The 21,055-nt window shown below is 33.4% G+C and overlaps 1 protein-coding gene across 12 annotated transcripts in view; it reads right to left on the bottom strand.

The window, feature by feature from the left end:
- LOC106133912 (coiled-coil domain-containing protein AGAP005037) overlaps positions 1-21,055 on the bottom strand; it is a 144,118-nt gene that overhangs the window by 85,068 nt on the left and 37,995 nt on the right. For 8 of the 12 annotated variants that reach the window (XR_001228582.2, XR_001228583.2, XM_060953570.1 and 5 more), the window contains exon 3: positions 6,142-6,177. The exons of 1 other annotated variant lie outside the window; for it this stretch is intronic. Coding sequence is in view for 8 of the 11 variants with exons in the window: in XM_060953570.1 (XP_060809553.1) it covers positions 6,142-6,177 (36 nt within the window). In the remaining 3 variants the exon portion in view is untranslated. Of the gene's footprint in view, positions 1-2,037; positions 2,057-6,141; positions 6,178-7,387; positions 7,766-21,055 lie in introns of those variants that run through there. 3 more of the 12 variants (XM_060953577.1, XM_060953571.1, XM_060953579.1) reach the window with 3 other exon arrangements.

The following is a 21,055-nucleotide window of genomic DNA, read 5'->3' as shown; positions in this document are numbered from 1 at the left end:
AGATTATTAGCTTATACCTTAGTCACTTTTTACGACATCCATGGTAAAGAGAGAGTCCTATTCTAAAGTGCCGACAACTACATGGCATCCATACTAATATGGTCTAGTATGGTCCAGCTGCGTTTCCGATTAAATTTAATACAAATCATGGTATTCCCACGAATATAAACTTTAAAAGAACAGTAAAAAATATATTCATTACTTAAAAATAATTAATAGCGGAGCGGTGCTCAACCCGACTTTCAAAATCCATAGAAATATCATTAATTCCAGGCCATTAGATTAAAATGCCAAGTTATATATATATAGCTTGAAACAATGAGATAAGCGGTGGGATTATTTAACTGCATTAAAAAGTGAAAGTTTTAGCAACAGGTGTTTGTTTACTAAACTGCAGCACAGCTGAAGAGCTGTATAACCCCATATGGAACCTTGATCAAGTAAACAAAACATAATCCTACTTCCAATATTTAATAGAATTGATATATATATATACATATATATTATAATTGATATATATAAACTATCACTTATTGTACTTGTAATTTAAGTTTTACTACTAATTTAGACTATTTAGGGTTCCGTAGTCACATGGCAAAAGCGGAACCATTACAGACTCGATATGTCCGTTTGTATGTCAAGGCTAATTTTTTTGGCTAGTATGGGATAATATCGATGGAAATATAATGTACTCCTGATATGTAAACAATATAAAGTCAAATTCCTGGTTGAAATGATACATTTGATACACAAATAATCAACAACGCTCTGCCTGTTAAAAACATGACGATTTCACGAAATGAAAATTAATTAAATGTTTGATTATAGAAATGTAAGCATCGAACATATTCTTAAACATAAGTAATAAATAATTTTTGTATGTAAGCAGTGATGTGGGATGAAACGGTCAAACCGAGTTTAATGTATTTAATTTTATGTAAGTAGTTTAATTTACAGTTCGGCACGTAAGTTAAGATCTATGCGCATTGTACCTAATAGGTGAGTTTTGCGATTAGGTACCGGGAGGGCATGACCTGCGTGGCAATTGGGTATTGGGCCGCAATTGTAGACCAATTTTTCGAGGATTAAATATACTTTTTACTATTGCTTCGTAATTAATCTCCAGAACCGCGGATTTTGAAGGAACTTTTGCGGAGCAGATAAAGACATATTGCATGAACAAATAATCTTTTGTAACGGCAAATATAAATACAAAAATGAATTAAAATAGCTTGAAACAATAACTTAAGCACTTTAAGATAAACGTCGAAGACCTAGGCCAATCAGAAAAAGTTCGTGATAATCAGGTGATACATTTTCTTTTCGCATATTTATCTTAACATCCATGTAGGTAACTAACTCACCATAAAAATGATTTGCAAGATGTTCGACATTTGACGGGCCAATAAATTCACGCGGCGGTTTAGAATGGATAGCACATTGACCCGAATGTAACTGCTTATTGTAATAATTTGCAACATTATAGTCGCAATCACGTAGTGGCAAGCGCGGAAGTACGGCCGGGACGCGGCGTGGTGGTTCAGGGGATTCCAAGCAACACTGCACAAAAAAACTAACAATTATCTGAACTAATGATAAAATAAATAAACTATGAGAAAACAATACTTACAGTGCACTTGGCACAAAATAATAAACATTTCATAAATTTTGACATGATGGCAAAATAAAAATAAGATGAGTATGATATAAAGTTGAGATCAGAAATTTTTCGAAAACTCGGTATAGTTTTCGACTGCCCAGCGGTAGTGCCCGGAGCTCGCGCGTCTACTGACTGATAGTGTAAACAAATCTCACCTAGATTTAACTATAGGAATAAAACGTCATATATATCTTAAATGTATGTTTAAAGCATATTTTGTTTCATCCCAATGTTATATGTTAGAGGGAAGAAGATATATTTTGGATAACGCAGGACCTTAAAAATATAATTCCAAAATGTAATAACCGCCAGCACCTTATGCAACGGCATTCAACTTTATGCACAAGGTTCTTAAGTTAATGTTACAGTGTACTTACATCGATAGGTCAGGTGAAGATGCACGAACTCTTTATTAAAAACTAGCACTTAAACAAAAGGAATTGTTATTTAAAATTTGTTTTTAAATTATAGGACGACATTAAAGAGGTAACGTTAGTCTCGCTGTGACGGCCGAGTTGTTCGTACGTTCACTAAATATAACTCACGTGCGCCGGTGCAGTCGTGGGAAGTTCAAACTGAACTCGTCCACGATGTTTTGAACTATTATTAGCCAATATCATGCACAGACGATTTTGGAATGAGCACATAATTTTGTTTTGATGATGTTTATCCTTATGCACTTGCATAATATTTTCAATGGAAAGTGAAAGTGTATTGACGTTTGGCGCCAACAGATCCCAGGCCCATGCGCTAACAGTGTCAAAAATGCGTCAGGGAAATGCAGACCCGTTCGCGGACATCATGATAAAACTTTCTCAAAACAAAGAAATACGGCCTATTTAATAAGAGTTGAAGTGTTTAAAATATAATAATGCAGTAGAGGCATCCACTTTAACATTTTAAGGTAAGTTTTTATAACAAACATCGCTACAATCTTGTTAAAATAAAGAGCTAGGTAAAAGGTTCCGTATGGTTAAAAAAAAAAAAAAACAATTTATCCCATCCTGTGATGGTCATAAGGAATGATTTCAATCACTTAAGTTTGATGAACAAAAAATATTTGCATAAGCATGTATGGATACAAAATATGAATATTTTATATTTATATCCATACATTATGATCTGGTAAAAATATATCAGTAATTTTTGAATTCCCTTAAACGATTAGTTATACTATATCCGTACACATTGGTATAGATGTTATACCTGTTTTATTAATTTATTCAGGTCCTCAAAAATGTTATATAAATGTTTATATTGATAAATTAGTTGAAAATGCTAAATTTGCGACCTGAAAGTACTGACCTATAAAAAACGAGTAAGTTTCCTCTCTCTTTTTCTTTCAGCTAATTTAATTCCTATAATACTAAGATTCCGAGACGGACAGCTGATATTTTGTTCTTTGTACCTCTCATCGGGTGAGTTTTCGTTAGTGGAGACTAAGCAGTCAATTTAAATTGATATCACAGATGTTGTTTTCAGTCTTGACAATGCTTTATAGGAATTATTTAAAAAATACTATGTAAGGTGGTGGTTGGGTTAGGAATAAATATCATTGGAATCATTATTATCATAGTTGAGGTTGAAAGTAGAACTATTATTTTAAGATAAATAATAACAAATAAATTTAATCTTTCCGTGTTCCCAGTTGCACCCTCCGCCATACTTCGAGGCTTTGGTTCCGCTTTACTACTTTCCTTTTCAATCTAATTTATAATCTAATAACAGTTTAAGTGACCTGATCTAAGTTTCTTTCGGTCTGATTCTTAGCATTACACGTACGCAGAAAACTCTTTATTTTTTATTTATTCACTTAATAAAATAACAACGTAATAAAAGAGGAACTATAAACTAAAAATCAAAATAAATATAAATGAAATTTCTTTGAGTTTTTGTAACTTGTCGAGAGAGAGTGCTTGGTATGCCGTGATCCGGAAATTAAGTGCAATCCTGTCAGTGCCAAACGCACGCTGCAATGCAATATGGCCCCTTTGATCAGACACGATTGGAAAAAAATCCAAAACGCGATACAAATTCGATTAGTAAGATAACGCTTTGTTAATCCCGCTAAAAGGAGCGTCGGTGCTGGGATAAAACGCGTGTTACACATTAAGACACCGGTTCGAATCCCATCTCGAAAATGAACCAATGAGTATTTTCAAAGTTATGTTCATTAGAATAACCGATGCTCTTACTGTGAGGGAAAATATCATGAGGAAATAGGAGTGTGTGCCAGATGAGAGTCGCTTCGTGTGACGCACTGACGCACCCAATCCAGGATCCGTGATAAAGGGCTTACCCCGGGTTTCTCTCCAAAATGGTAAGAATATAACTATGGCTAGAAAGAAGAAGATAGAGTGCTTGGTATGCCGTGATCCGGAAAAAAGTGCAATCCCGTCAGTGTCTAACGCACGCTCCGTTACAATGTGGCCCTTTGATAAGACACATACATACATTTAATCAATTATCAATTAAAGCTTTGTTAACCTTACTAGAACTACTAAATTATCGACAAGGTCAATTCGATACTCGTAAAATTAAATGAGTGTATACAGTTAATTAAAAATCAGCTTGCCATCGACCGATTTAATAATTCGCCCTTAAATAGAAGGACAATTTAGTTTTGCGTCCCTTTGATCCTCTGTAATAGCGTAGGAAAATGCGGTTCCGCGTGCATCATGTAACCGTCAAATGCACGATGCGATGTAATAACAAGCCTCTTTGAACGGACGCAAACATAAAAAAAAACAAATGAATGAAATGTAACTTTAGCCGTGTGGCAGTGACAGACAATTACTAAGTTCAATTAAACAATAGGCTTTGCCTGTGAAATTGCCTAGCGGGTGCCAGTAGAGTACGAGTACAATTTAACCACCATTCCGTGAAGATTATCGAAGCGTGTTGATATATATATGTATACATACATACATATAGCGTGTTGATATATATATGTATACATACATACATATAATCACGACTATATCCCTTGCGGGATAGACAGAGCCAAACAGTCTTGAAAATGCTTATAGGCCACTCTCAGCTATTTGGCTTCAAGATAGAATTGAGATTCAAATAGTTGCTAGCCCATCGCCATCGAGATGGAGTGGTCCTATTCTTTTTTCTATTAGTGCCGGGAACCACACGGCGCACACACTATATATACAATATATAGATAAAATTACTTAAACGGAACTAGAGAAAGTAGCCATTAATTAAGATAGGCAGAGTATGTAACAAAGACTATTGTAAAAGTCAAGGTTCAATGCAATTGAACCCAGACTTCTCAGTATATGGCTTACATATTCATAAAATAAAAAATATGTGTGAATTAATGGAACAATCCAAAATCATGATGTTTGTTATATAGGTAGTTAAATAAAGAACTTCGCTAAATCATTTCGCAACATATTTTATGTACCTATTGACTCGAACCATAGGCTTCAGGGTACAAAGCAAAACGCAACCAGCACGTTATAAAGAGAAAATTTTGATGAAATATTATATTACTTAAAATATTCAAAATAAGTATCAACTCGCCAGAGCTTCATACATAATTCGCATAATTTTCTGAATTTCTACCTAACTATTTTGTGGTAAGTATACTTAAATATTTTCTACTTAAACTTCTAATACAACCAGCATATATGAATAATGTAGTTCTATTGCTTATGAATTAAATGGAATTGATACAAATTCATGAAAATATTGAATGAAAAGTAAATAAAAGAAATTAAAACTTTGTAATTACGAAAGCATGACTACCAATTTAATCGGGATAAATAGAAAATATTGAAATAAATACGAATATTTCACTCTTCATTAAAAATGTAAGCTTGTTCATGGTCTCGTCATCAATATGTTATTACAGTCAAATGGGAATTTTATCTTCTTGTGAAAATTAATACTAGCCAAAATACATTTGAAAAATAAAACGAACCAAGAGGAAAGATCCAAGGCTAAATTCGAGGTTCCGCTTATTGATATTTAAAATATTGTAAAAGATGTCAATTTTTTGCGGTCGGTTACTTGATCTTTTCTGAAAAATTTTGATGAACTGTTCGACATTCTTAAAATATACACGTTGTCTCTGCTGCCCCCGAAGCATGGTACGCGCGAGGCCGTTTTTATCGCGCGAAACGCTATCGCTACCCTAATACACGTCATATTAAAAAGAAAGAGAAAGATACCTTTATGCGCGATAAAAACGGCGTCGCACGTACCATGCTGCGGAGGCTGAAACTATAATTTAATCTTTAAAAAATAAGTTGATTGACTGACTTGTAATTAAATCAACGCACAATCCAAACCACTGGGTCTGAAAAATTTGGCAAGTAGCTTCTCATAAAGGGCAAACTGATAAAATATTTCCAGTAAGTTTCACGGCAACGAAATACAACAGGATGTCAGTGAATATATCATACAGTATACACAATACACAATTCCTCCAATGCTACAATCATATTAAGTTTAACCACACTCACCATCGATCCGAGAGCCGTCTCCGTGCCAGTCTTCTTCTGAAACAAATTAAATATTTTAATTCATGCAATCAAAACCTAATCTAGACACGAAAGAGCACGTATATAAAAAACTATAAATCTTATAACTAAAACCTAAATTATGTATCACGAGTAAACCTAAACTGCCGATCTTACATGAAAAGATCGATGAAAGTGGATGAAACAAGAAAAAATATAGGAAAGCTGCAAACTTTGCGTGGTGTATGATTTCTATTAGCTTGGGGTTCTTCTTGTAGGCGATGGGCTAGCAACCTGTCACTATTTGAATCGCAATTCCATCATACAAGCCATACAGCTTAACGCTGCCTTATATTCCCCTCAAGACTGTTGGCTCCAAATACCATGGCAGGCAAGGGATATTGACGTGATTATTTGTATGTATATTTTTTCTAAACCGCAAGAAAATAAAAGGGATGTCAGGTCCGGTTTTTCTCTCAAGTTACGTAAAGCAGAAAATAGGAAACCTTTAAAATAAACATACACTTATACATAAAAAATATATTAAATAACCTTGCAATATTTCATTTCAGACAGAACCCGGGCAGCCGAAGCTGTATAAAGGTTTGCAAAAAGGATATATTAATTCCGCCTTTCGGGTCAACTGATTCACGGAAAATATTTCAAAATGGTAAAGAAGTTCTGACAAAGTGATATGAGAAATTTCAGAAAGCCTCCGAAGCATATTTGGCGGTGGGGGGTTGAACGGGTGTTGGTCAAAATCGTTATAATTACATAAACTAATTGCCACCACATACGAGGGTTACCTCTCACAAATTGGCAGCAATTTCAACAATAGAGTGGTTACACCGTTTCCTTGAAACTCGGCTTATCCTATATTCAAAAGGGCAATCAGTGAAGCATCGCAACACGAAGCCGTAACTTGAAACAAGGGAAATGCATACGTATCCATCATGACAAAAGCCACCACAACATCAAAACAGTTATTACTAGTAATATTCATGGAATGCTTTGTGATCAAACCTAAACGTACTTGAAGATAATTCAATTAGACCAAACAATAAGAAATACATAAGTATGTAAGTATTGAATAAATCAAATTAATATTGTTTGTTAAAATTAAATTTTATCCCAAAACAGTGCCAAATCTTTAATTAGTAAACTTTTTAGTTCGAAAAAAGTTTAATTAAAGAGAGGGTGATGTAAAAAAAATTTTGACTAAGGTCTGATGCGTGGTTACGTCACTTACCATTATCTCTTCCTTTTCGTTTTTTCTTTCCACTAGAACTGGAAGACTTGCCGGACTTTTCCGACTTGTCTTTGCTCTTCCAGCGACTCAGCATCGTATATTATCTCACAACACTACCAACATGTTCAATTTCTATCTCATTCTCCTTCCGCATCTCATACTTGGCCTACTGTAGTCACCGCACTTTGATCATTACCTTTAAATTATTCACTTTTTGTCAATGTCACTATGTGTTTAATATTATCACTATTAGCACTTATATTAATACAGGTAGATATGTATTTCAATTCCGGTTTTGTTTGACAGTTACTGGCGGAAGCTTCTGGAAGGCGGACGTTTGTAATAAAGATTCCTCGGAATGTTGCTGCGCGATGCAGATTCTCGATATTCCGATTCAGTAACAGAATATTTCTGTAAACAGAGTAGGACGTACGGTAAGAAATAAAAAATTTACTAGTCATTCGCCGCAAACTTAAGACCTCGCGAATACATTATTTTTTTACGAAATTGTGATTATCTCAAAAACTACCTTACCCATTATGATGCCCTATGTACTCAAAAATATATAAACCGATCCTACAGACTTAAATTTCACTAAAATCAAATCAACAGTTCTAAAGTTATAGCATTGCAAAAAAATATTTTTTCTCGTCAGTTAATTGGTAGACCAATATCCCTAGCTCAGTTAATTACTAACAAATTGTCGCAATCATAACGTTTTCGACATTTTTAGCCTTCAAATTCCAATGCTTTTATTATATTCAGCTATATGTTCTGAGTGGTAGCAAAACCTTGTACCGAAAGATAAATATACTTAACGGTATTGGAAGTGCTGTTTAGGCTGCATTAACAGTAAGAAGGAAAGGATAGCCGGGTTGGACAACTAGTCCATTTGGCCCTCCGCGGGTCACGTTCCGAGGCTATGTTGCGATCGACGGTTCAAGTTGTTTATCCACGTTTTACACAAAACTTAGTGCTACTTTTATATATGCGGACTAACCACTCTAGCTAACCCCAAAGTAAGGGCGAGACTTGTCTACGATAAAACGTTATTTAAAATATATTTTATAACGAAATAGATAAACGTAGGCTAGAGGTTAAATTCAAATCCTATTTAAAGTATTTTATCGTTATCCCTTAAAACAAAATTCTATATGTATTTAATTGTAACATTTTCAGGATAGTCTTATTGCCGGAGGCAGGCAAAAATTACGAAGTCATTCGAGTGGGCTATTTCCAAGATGCTATGAGTAAAGAAGTCTGAAACGCCAGAACAACCATCAGTACGAAAGGTCAGCCGTATTTTCCGGGTAACAGTCTCCCGTTTAGTAGAGAGAAACAAAAAATGTAAATATAAATGAAAATATAAAAAAATAATATGCGAATGTTGTAAAAAAATACATACAAAAGTAGTGCTTTTAGTTAAATTTTAAGTTACATGGGTTGATGTTTGAATAATATCATAAAAAGTCCAAACAAGCAGAATTTTTGCCTTAATATATTTTTTGTATATTTTCAAACATGATATTTAAATTTATATTATCTGAATTACAGAGTAGATCCAGAATGATAGCGGTCTTCGAAGCATAATGTGTAAGGAGAATATTCGCAGAACGAAAATGCATCATGGATCAATCAGTCACTAAAATAACTAAAACAAAAAATTGGAATGGAGGTAAATCATTGACAATAAAAATTCTGTTTACCAGATTCTTTATTTTCTTTTTATTTCATGTCCGTAACTCTTAATCACGTCTCTATCCCATAGAGTACAGGTAAAGAGAGAGCCAATATTATCGGCAATATCTTACCGATCTTAATAGGGATGCAGGGATCCTGGAAACTGAAAACATGTATATGTATTTTCTGTTTAACCCTCCGGAAGTCTGAGAAATAGACGTAATGTATGTTGAATGTACAATTTCCACATATTTTCCTCCCAATCTGCTAAGTACTACAACTGGGACATACATTCGGCGACAGTTACAATGTTGTTTGTTAACACTGTAACAATTCTGTCAGGTTACACCAAATATTGCCAAATGTTGTAGTGAAGCTTTTAAAACTACTAGTAGCGAACTCTATTCACTGAGTATTAATACTGCTCAGAAGCTTTGTAAGGATTTTGGTCCCATAATAGTATTTAAAACATTGAAATAATAAATGAACTCAGATGTGTACGGAATTAAAATGTTTTAATGCCACGTAATAAAAACATACATACATTAAGTTAACTTATGAATATATTTTATATAGCTATTGAATAGCCGAATATTGTATTCCAGTGCACACTATAGCTATTTGTTTCAAAACTCAAGGTGTAATTAAGAATGCCTTACATTTGCCTCACAGTTTCAATCATGTTTTACGAGTAGAATCATTCATATACATACTATATACATAGTATGATAAATAATTAAACAAAATCCATCATTAAGTAAATAAGTTAAATATGGCCTTATTATTACCCTAACGTAAATTTTCACAGACACCTTTTTATTTATAAGAAATACTAAGAAATAAAGCGTCATCTTTTTCCCATTTCATCATAACGCTAAGATGCCTATCTAACAACGGCGGTTTGCCTGGATGTAATCATTTAATTATGCATATATTTTTGCGTGTAGTTCGTTATACAAGAAGAGCCTTGAAAACCGGCAGCACAGAAAACAATTTAGCGAAGTTGGAAGGGCCCGGATTAACATCGGTCGTCAGCGAAGTTTCTAATTACTAGAATTGGGAATTTAATTTCTTCCGCGAACGGCACTCGGGTTATTTATTAGGTATAATCTGTCCCCAATTGATTACTCAGCCTAATTAAATAGACACCCTTAATTCTGAATTATATGTTTCTTTAAAAAAACAATATGGCCGCCATTAGGTAGATCTGGTTAGATACGTTTGATTTTCTCGTCGTTATATTTGATAATAATTGAAGAATAACTGTAGAACAAAATACATAACGTTACTTTTAATTTCAAATTGAAACATAGTGCTCTAGAAAATAAAACAAACCATAGTGTACTAGTGTACTACAACAAAACGCTATTGGCTATATATAACTTAAAATTTTATATTTAACATAAATAGGTATTATTACGAATTTCTGTCATTAAGACAAATATATCACGATGTTAATTTATTACAATGGTTACTTTCCAGAGAGAATAGCAGAACTAGCAAAAGCGGTACCGGAAAATTTTGGCGAACTTTGGATTTAATGCGGAATCAATTCAACTGCTGCAAAATACAAGGTAATTTGAGAGTAATTTGAAATTTCCACGGGAACGGTCAATAATGTATTGTTTCTTTAAACATAAACCGCGAGCATAATCTAGTAACAAAACACCTAACGAGATGAGTTGCACACAACGTATAGTATAGGAAATATTATAAGTTTTTGCGATACAACAGAGGATTTCCTTAAATTCCAAAAAAAAAAATGGAATTCAGCGATTACCCTTTTGCGGCTTTATAACATACTTAATTAATTCTATTTACATCGCTTGCTATTTATCGCACTACGTAAGTGAAACCGCTGGTAAAAACAGGTTTGTGTAAGTAGCCTTAGCCACTACGAAGAATTAGCGATTGGAAGGGGATTAAAAATATAAGGTAAAGAGCAAAAAATCAGCGTATTGTTTTTCCTATCTCTATGCCGAATGAATATTATGTTAAATTTAAACAAAATATGTATATCATCTTAATTTATAAACCGGCTGAAATAACAATTGACTCTAGAGATTTGAAATTGTTATTGCAGACAGGTTCCATAATATTTGGTCCATTACTGCACAAAGAGATTCCCGATATTCCCACGGGAACGGAAACTAACCAAGTATATATCTTGTTAACATATATTCATAAATTCATTGGTCTACGTTTTCAGATATACCTGGACATACTTATGCAGATAGCCACTGAATAATGTGGAGTGACCTTGGGAGGCAGCCAAGAGGCCCGCTGGGAACCAACCGGTTAACCTTTAATGTTGCATGCCTCTGAATCTGTTATCTCACCCTACCCTCTGGAATGTACTTGTCACATTGTGCTTAATTGTTATTTTTAAAACTGTGTTGCTTTTGATTTTTTCACGCTGTCATATTGACTATCCTTATTTGTATCTAATTAATTTAATAACAATGCAAACAAAATAAAAAATTGACCGACATAAAAATTTTAAGAAGACGTTTATAAATAAAAATGACACTAAAAACGTAAACGTTTATAAAGAGACACAAGCCTTCATTCTATTAGTGCACCTTAATTTTTTACGTGTGGAAGCTCCATTGTGGGGAGCCAGTCCATTATTTGGGACTTGAACCCACAAAATCCACATGTTATAAACATATTCGATTTATCAGATCAGTGCGCTACTTTCACCCGAAAACATTCATTTAGAAATAATTATCTATTTTATTCTCCCGCGAATCCTCTTATGTTCAGTATCGTTATCGTTGTACAAGTATCTGACATCTGTATGATAGGTATATGCTTTTTCATACTTTGTTTACGAAACATCCCAAAGTGAATTGTCACACCCTGTAACTGTAACAAGTAGCTCGTGAAAATGTCAAGTTATAATAATATTGAAAAGAAAATTGTACAGTTTTCCTAAAGTCGACATACTTGCAAAAGTTAACATTTTATAATTATGATAATATTACCAAAAGTAACAACAAAATATTCCGTGGACTGTAGCTCAAAGTATTGAGGCAATTTTCTGTAAAGGAAGTCTACATTTGCGCGTGGGCTAACGAACACTTATTTGTTTTGGTTTTTTACTACCTAAATAAGGAACAAGTAATACCCTAATTAAGAGGCGTGATTTTATGTATGTATGTATGTACCTATGTAAATAAATAATATAATAAAATTACATGACAGATTTATCGAATTTCAAATAATATTTGCTGTACTAGGTGCACTGAATGTCATATTTCCTTAGTCACCTTTATAATTGCAGATATTAGTTTGCGTTTGCGTGAATATAAGTTTTTCCTGAAAATCTCAATCCCAATTTATTTTATAAATACGAAATTAAGTTTGTTTGTTTTATCTTCATGCGTAATATTAAACCAATCTTTATGAAAGAAATGTTTATATAATTAAGAGTCAGGAGCAGGAAATAGGTTACGTTTTGTCTCGGTAAAAACTAAAGATCCCGTGGAATTTGCGCAAAACCTAATTTCTTTTGTAAGTAGCCCTTAATTTGGCCTGCGAGTAAAAGCTAGTAAATACATAATTTCAAATCTCATATGACCTCAATTCACACAATTTTAATACATTAAAACTTCATTGTAATTTAAATACTTCTAAGTTATAATAGATTCTGAGGGACATCCGCACACAAAGGAAAGTTTCGAAGTAGGTTTAAATATTAATTTCTGCACTCTCAAATGCTCATTAGGGGTTCTTGTAAACTTACTTGAACCAATCTTTAATATTAAACGGAGCTTTTAATTATTTAATGCGGTGTATCGCACATCGTTTCGCGAAACAGTATCGTAATGCAAATACGCCATTCCACCACACAAATAAAAGGATGCCCCTCATTACAGCGGGCCCTACCCGGGAGTGCTTCACTATACATTTTTAAACCGTTATCATGGGGGTCTTGCAACAATCAAGTTATCGACGACAACAATTGAGCGGACCCGGATGGGACACAGATCATGCACTGTGTTATAATAATTCCTTATACAAAATGTATAAAAGATTGATACATGTTGATGAAGCGCAAGAACTACGGTATCGTCGCATATCAATGCCTCTTTCGCGTTTTCTCTCATGAGAAACATCCCAAATATTGCATATTTTATATTTTTATTATGCGTGTTTTATAAATAGATGGTAATGTTTCTTTACAGAGCTGGAACTTCACATTTGTACTCTATATATTTTTTACAGGCCGGGTCCTACAATTTATTTCACTCCCTAGGTGTTTTAATGACTTCACTTAAGTCTTTCTGCCATTTTAAAAGCGGTAAAAGTCCTTTGATGTACCTGGGCGTGATTGTTGCTCTTTTTACTCGAGGGTTTAACGGAAACCCTTACAAGTGCGGAATTCTAATAAAGAACCTTTATAACCAAATTATTTGATGTACACAGAATAAACACTATGAACGCCGTCTTAAAATAAAAATAGACAAAATTCCACTTAAATTATAAATAGATAGATAATTCATTTATTTGATTTATTACACACAATTTACAATGTACATATTTAAAATTATAGGTTGTCCTAACTTATTATAAATCTATTAGCTTTTTGTGTGTTAGTCACTCTCTTTACCACATTATATTCCACGGAAACAGTATACAGTGTTGCGGATTTTAGAGCCGACGAGTATGATTTTTGTATATGTCCGATTATATACTTTTATAGCGATTTTAACGCGCCTTTACTCTCCATGTAAGAATATTTCTATAATATTGCAGACTTAACTGCTTTTAACTTGAGAAGCATCATCAGGCAGTTACTCAGACCCCGTAGCCTGGCATGGCATTTTTATCGTGCGAAAAACTATCGCTATCCCGTGACTCGTCATATAAAAAGCGAAATAGCGATAGTTATTTGGCGGTATATATGATAATTTTTGGATTTCCTGTGTTCGTACAAGTGCGACAAGGCCGCCTTCTTTGTTTTATTTTGTCATATCTTTGTGGTGAATATAAAGTTATCTGTAGATACTAAGTGAAAATTTTTATCTTGATTCTACCTACCTCATTCCAAGGTGATACTTATATTTGTGCCCAATGCAAATTTCAAAATTGTTAGATCCCAAATATACACTTAATTCAACCAACTGTGTAATTTCTAAAACAATTATCTTTCATAAACGCGAAGAGATTTTGTACGATAAAAGTTTTTATTTTGACGCCTTTTCCTCTTTCCCAATCTTAATACTTAAAGTGTACCTTGCGTACCGGAAAAAAATTATAGATCTTTGAAATTTTCGATAAAAGACCACGAGATGAGGATAATGGACATGTTTATTTTCTGTATTTTAATTTGAATGAAAATTCAATGGACTTATTGCAAAGTACTATAATTTGCGATTAATTGTATTTTAAATTGGTTTATTTGTTGTTGAGTTATAAAATTAATCTAGCTGTGTGGGCCCGCGGAGAATAATGGAAAATGTTACATTACAGTTCTCTGGCTGGGTCAAGATAATTTGCGGCTTAAGCATTATTAGATTAGGATCATTTCATCTTCTTTTTATTACATACATGATATTTTATACAGATGTTATTTTCTCTTCAATCTGTGGTCTACCTACTGATATTATTTGTCCGGAGAATGACAAATGGTAGGTTCTTTTCATTCCGGTAAAAACTACCAACGGTTTCTGTTGAATTTTCGAAAATCCTGTATTCTCTTGTAGGTAGCTCTAAATTCGCGCGGGCGAAGTTACGGGTAAAATCTAGTCCTTAATACTTAGAAAATCAAAATTATGTCTGTCAAAGAACCATTTCCTGAATAAATATGTAATTATATTACTGGCAATATGGCTTATCTTACCACAGCCTAAGATAGCACAGCAAATCATTCCTTCCACTAAATCTTCTTAACCTTTGTAGTTTTTTGTAAAACATGTTGCTGGCAACAGGGACTATTAATATTAATTTGATTTTACTTACATCACTGTTCAAATAAGTCCTTATCCAAAATTAATTATTAACAAAAAGTGGGTAATTTTAAATTATAAATCAAACCAAACTATGGTGCATTTGTTCTTATTCGAGATAAAGTTTATTATGAAAGTTAATATTATTTACGCGTATTTGATTATTACAGTTGTTATAAATTAATAAAACCCAGGAATTTTCATAATTTTTCTGGGTTTCTCTCTTTTTCTTTGATGCGAGATGGATTTAGATTTCACCTAAGCATGAGATGTTTGTGGTTAATTTATACTAGAATGTTCATTAACAAAACTACAAATATCTAAATCGCTTTTCTAACTTTCGACTTTGTCTTCCTCGTGAAGGATAAAGACGTAATTATTTGATACATGTTACAGCGATATCTAGCAGATACCGGCAGAACTACGAAATGCAACATGCAGAGGGCGCATACAGACTGCACCGGGAAATGCAGACGGCATAGTTTCGGGAAATTCTAATAGATGGCGCTGTTAATCGAGAAACGCATTCCCCCCTTAGTGAAAACATTGATTTTCCGTACTAGTGCAAGCAAACTACTGACGCATCGTGCCATCTGGTTGCAATATTTTGAAATAAATTAATATATAGCTGTTTTCTAGGAACAGAACCTGTTGAAATATAAAAGCATACTAAAAACTCCCCAGGTGATCTGTAGCGAGTTTATCGGTACTAATAAGTACTGAGGTTGGTCAAGGTTTGGAGGGCTCAAACCTTATCACTATAAGGCTAAAAATATTTAAGGTTTATATTTTACCGAGAAAAGGCAAATATAATTTTAATAATATACAGTGAAAAAAAAGTAGAAAACAGTACAAAGACTGACTAATCGCTAAAGCAATCAGCAGCAGTACTCCCCTTAGAGCGGAACAAAAGCAAAAAGAAATGAGCCGTTGTTGGCACTTGTGTATACTTTAAAATAATTTAAAGTCTTAACTATAAGGAATCTTGCTACATTTATTATTTATCCCGGTGTATATACTGGACATTAAGAACACTTTATGAAAATATTATAAGACCTTTTGGGCTTGTCTTTAGCATAGTAATTTAAAAATACATGTTATCTTATCACTACATAGTATAAAACAAAGTCGCTATTTTAGTCTGTTTGTCTGTATGCTTAAATCTTTAAAATTACGCAACGAATTTTGATGCGGTTTTTTGTAACAGGTAGAGTGAGTGATTCAAGAGGAAGGTTTTTATGTATAATTTTTTCCGAATTTTGCACCCGTGCGAAGCAGGGGCGGGTCGCTAGTATTAAAATAAAATGTAAAAATATTATAGAGAATAACTGAACATATAATATAGTTGTATAGACCTACAATAAGAAACATACTTAAAAATCTCGCAAGCCTTCATGGAGCTGCACTTTTGCGCAAGTATTATATATATCATCTGGGTGTGGGTGAATATAGGCTATATATGCAAAGCCGTGGCGAGCCACTAGTATACCATATAAATATATTTACTTAATTAAAGGCAGTCTACCAGTCCAATTACAAATAGATTTTAACCGAAATAACGATAGTTGCTGGTAATAGACTACACAGGATAAAGCATTAAATGATCTTTTTATTGTATATGTACAAAAAAAAGTTTACTAATATCCGAGTGGTCGAAAAATCCGTTTTTGCCATATTAAAGCTGTGTCTGGAATCTGGGTAATTCACTCTTTGTTTGTATTTCAAACAAATTTAAGAATAGCGATAAAGTAAAAATTATAAAATTAACTAAAGCGGTATGAGTTCAACAGATATTGTTTTCTAGCGGTTCAGAAAATATTTGGTGTCGAAAATTCCTGGCATCCTATTTTTAACAATTTCAATATCTATCCGCCGTCTATGCAAACAATTTGGTTTGACCTCTCGCTGAAACTGACGCGGACGGATGAAATTCTAAAAATAAAGCGAACGACGAACAGCTCAATTTATTTTTCAATACTGTATCAATCAAACGTTTATCTTGGGCGGTTTTTTACAAAACGATGTTTGTGAAAAGTGTAAAAAAAAATTCTCTTTACAAAATTTAAAAGAAATATATTGTTGGTTAAAAATCACGAGAATTTTTTGTATCTTGCAATTCTAATTTTGACGTAAACTGAACAGGCTAAGGTCATGAAATATGTTCCTGTAGAAATCTTTGCTACAAGTTACTAATCTGCGATTTGTATAGACTAGATCGCTTTAATGCTATCAAGGTAATTCATATTGCATTATTTTTACCAAGCACAAAGTTTACCTCCCTAACACCAATCCGCTTGAGTATTTAATGCACTAAAGCTCTTAAGCTTTGCTCTCTTTCTCTGCCTTACAACAAAAATAAACGGAGTAGCCATATTTTACTTGCTGTAAACACTAAAATAAATAACATTCGAGCATATTCGGTACTTCTACACTACTCTTATGCATGCAATGAATTAAGTACATATTATTATCACCTTCTTATTTGCACATGTTTCGCTGGAACTTAACTAAATTATAAACATTTAATTTAAATTATTTGTCACACTTACCTTATTTCGAGGAATAAATAAAACAACCAATGGTTGTAGACATTAAACTCAAAAAGTTTATTTGCCAAACAAATCAAAAAACAATCTTACCCCAACATTGCGTGATGATATTAAAAAAAGAAAGAATAAAATTTACCATTCAAAGAAAATTTTTACTTCTTGTCCTTGTAATATCGAGCGATTGACTCGCTTCCTCATTTGATTCAAACTAATTATCAATTAATTTTTAGTATGGTAATAGTTAATTATTAAAAAGTGTACCCCATTACTCAAAGGTACACTTTTTTTAAATTTCGACGCAAATCTTTTTATTTAATAGCAGTTATTGTTTTGACATATTTTTTTACATTTGAATGATCTGGCCGCCATCAACAGATCGTCCAGCCGTTCTGAATTAGTAAAAGACGTATGCTCTTGTCTGGAATTATGATCTAAGATATTAATATTACAATTTTTATTTAAATATTTCTATCATTGCAGGGTAACCTAATCCATACTAGATGCTGGTAACACATTCAGTTATCTAAAAAATGATATGGAGGTTAATACAAAAAAGAATAGGACCACTCCATCTCTTTCCCATGGATGTCGTAAAAGGCGACTAAGGGATAGGCTTACAAACTTGGAATTCTTTTTTAGGCGATGGGCTAGCAACCTGTCACTATTTGAATCTCAATTCTATCACTAAGCCAAATAGCTGAGCGTGGCCCATCAGTCTTTTCAAGACTGTTGGCTCTGTCTAGCCCACAAGGGATATAGACGTGACCATATGTATGTATGTATGGAGGTTAAGTCACGATGTTTTCATCAATTTTTCTGTTACCGACCGTATATGAATCAGAAAAATTAATTTTTAATATGGGTACCTTAATCACTCGACCACTGACAGTTTATTTTGTCTAAAGACATAGACAGACCCATCTACTTCCCAGAAAGCACACGTGTAAAAGTAAAACATATAAGAATTTGAGATTGCTTGACACCACATTGTAAAGTGAAATCGTACCAGACGGGCATATATAATTCGCGTAGATAGCCTCACCTCGCTCGGATGGCGTAACAAAGGCATTAATTACTTACAGCTACGGAATAATTAATAGCCGAGGGAACATTGAGCGCATCGGTATCTATGCACGTGCGGACAGTTGTTGCAATTGAATATGACCTTTATGTAATACTAAATTCTGTCCGCAGCTCCGCCTGAGTTGAAGTAAAATTTTCGTTCCAGTACGACTTTTGACATTTGCCATGACTGCCTGATAAGAAAAATACAAAGCCATGGTTTTTTTTTTTTTGCTTTAAAAGCAGCAAGGATAATTTTCTAATATATAAAATTCTCGTGTCACAATGTTCGTTCCCCTACTCTTTCGAAACGGTTTGACCGATTCTCATAAAATTTTGTGAGCATATTTTGAGTAGGTACAGCTACGTAAAGAGACGTATGTATCTTCAATTAAGTGACACAACATTTATTGATGTGATTTAAATTTGTATGGAAAATTTAATGCCGTATTTGGTACTTGGTACAACATACCAACTAATAACACTTAACAGATAAAATAGATGAATGGAAGAAGCTCCACTTAACTCCACCGAAATTTCAGAAGATTTGATACTTGATCGAGTAAATAGTGACCTATAAGTTCCTTTTTAAGTTAAATAGTAGTTTTTAATTTTTTAAAAATCCTCGTTTTCCCATTTTAAAACATTGACGTAGTTATGAAAACACCTCGGCAGTCGAACTGAGAACCTCCACCTTGTTTAAAGCCGAATGAAATTGCTAAGAAATTCACTACTACTCTTTCAATTTATAACTTTTTTTTAAACAATCGTGTAAAATCTTATCGAGACTCGTGGCGCTGCCTACACCATAAGAGATAAAGACGTGTGTATATGTAAAGACATAAAAAGAATTTAAAAATCTGGTAAACAAAATCGTAGATGTCTAGGTGAAAGTAACTCGTCAAATATAATAACTCGCAGTGCACTTTGCACTTTGCCCTTGAATGGCTGGGCGGCGAAGTACGGGGTCAAAGTTGAGGTTTACACAAGGGCGCCGCCTATAGGGCATTGCGCCGGTTCATTCAATGTTCTGCTCGTCTATCAATAACGTTAATAGTCAATGGAACTGGCTTAGTTTTGTTTATTTGTTTCAAAACAACTTTTGTCACTTCATACGGACAGCCTGAAAAGTGATCAATTATATAACTTTTATATAGTTAACTCCGATGAAACGACTAAACCTTTTTTATTATTAACAGAACGCTTTCACATTCCGTGGAAATAGTATCAACTAACTAGAAAGTGATAAACTATTTTACTTCTCAACAGATCTCAACTTATATTACCTATTTATGAAAAAACAATCTACTGTTTTTACAAACTACAATAACGCTCTTTTCCATTTCGTCCGACTTCAGTTCGGTCCAAGTAGAATCTGAAAAACTATTTAACTTCTAAACAGTACAACTTTTTAATTGATATATTATGCTTTAATTCATACATTTGCTAAAAATCAGTACTATTTTGTACTTAAAAAGCTGTCAAATAATAAGTACCTACACTAAAACGATGAGCTTGCATGATGAAGTATTTAGTATTGTTGTACCGGCAAGGGGATAGATGTAGTCTCTACCTACCCTTCCGGTAAAGAGGCGTCATTTATGTATGCATGAAATCACATGAACCTCAAGAAATCTATTAGAAATATATATAGTATTTTACAAAAATGGATGAAGTTTCTATTTCTGCCAACAAGTCTGTAGATAATTAAAGTCCGTCAATATTTTTTCTTTTTATTTAACACTCATTTTATGAATAAAAACCGGTCAAGTGCGTGTCGGATCATGCGCATTGTAGGGTTCCGTAATTGGAAATGCCAACTTTGAGTCCACACTCACAAATATCTAAAAACTAGACCTTACTCGTATAAGAACTATACAGAAACAGTTTGCCAAGCACCGCGCTCCGAGAACGTAAACACGCTGCTATTCAATTAGGTATTATTATTGTTAAAATTGCTTTATTATTATTATTTTTTAATTAACATTGTTCATAAATTTATATTTGAGGAGTGGTTTTACGTAACTACAAACCGTCAATTATTTTTCAATTAAATTTGTATGGAATTTTACTTTTCCGACTGCATTTTTAAGTTGATCCCCCACCACTTACAAGTTTTTACTTACTACTTAGGTCTAATAGGTTTCCTTTAGTTTCGTAATAATTATTTTTCACGAGTCCATATATTACAGTTGAGCAGATAGACACTTATCTCCCTCTAACAAAAAAAAAATTAATTTAAAACCAAATAGTTCAGAAACGGGTCCCTAAATCGAGAAATGATACTGTTCTCAACCTCATAATATTTATTTAACGATACACAATGGGTTAGTGGAACAAAAATATTTACCCCCACTTTACTAGTACGGGAGCTAACCTAAAAAAAATTGTTTATTATCTATGTCTATTTTGAAATTATTAAT

The sequence above is a fragment of the Amyelois transitella genome, chromosome Z, assembly GCF_032362555.1.
Source record: "Amyelois transitella isolate CPQ chromosome Z, ilAmyTran1.1, whole genome shotgun sequence".
Classification (NCBI taxonomy): domain Eukaryota; kingdom Metazoa; phylum Arthropoda; class Insecta; order Lepidoptera; family Pyralidae; genus Amyelois; species Amyelois transitella.
The sequence above is the reverse complement of the archived record's forward strand: the minus strand, read 5'-3'. Positions and strand labels throughout refer to the sequence as shown.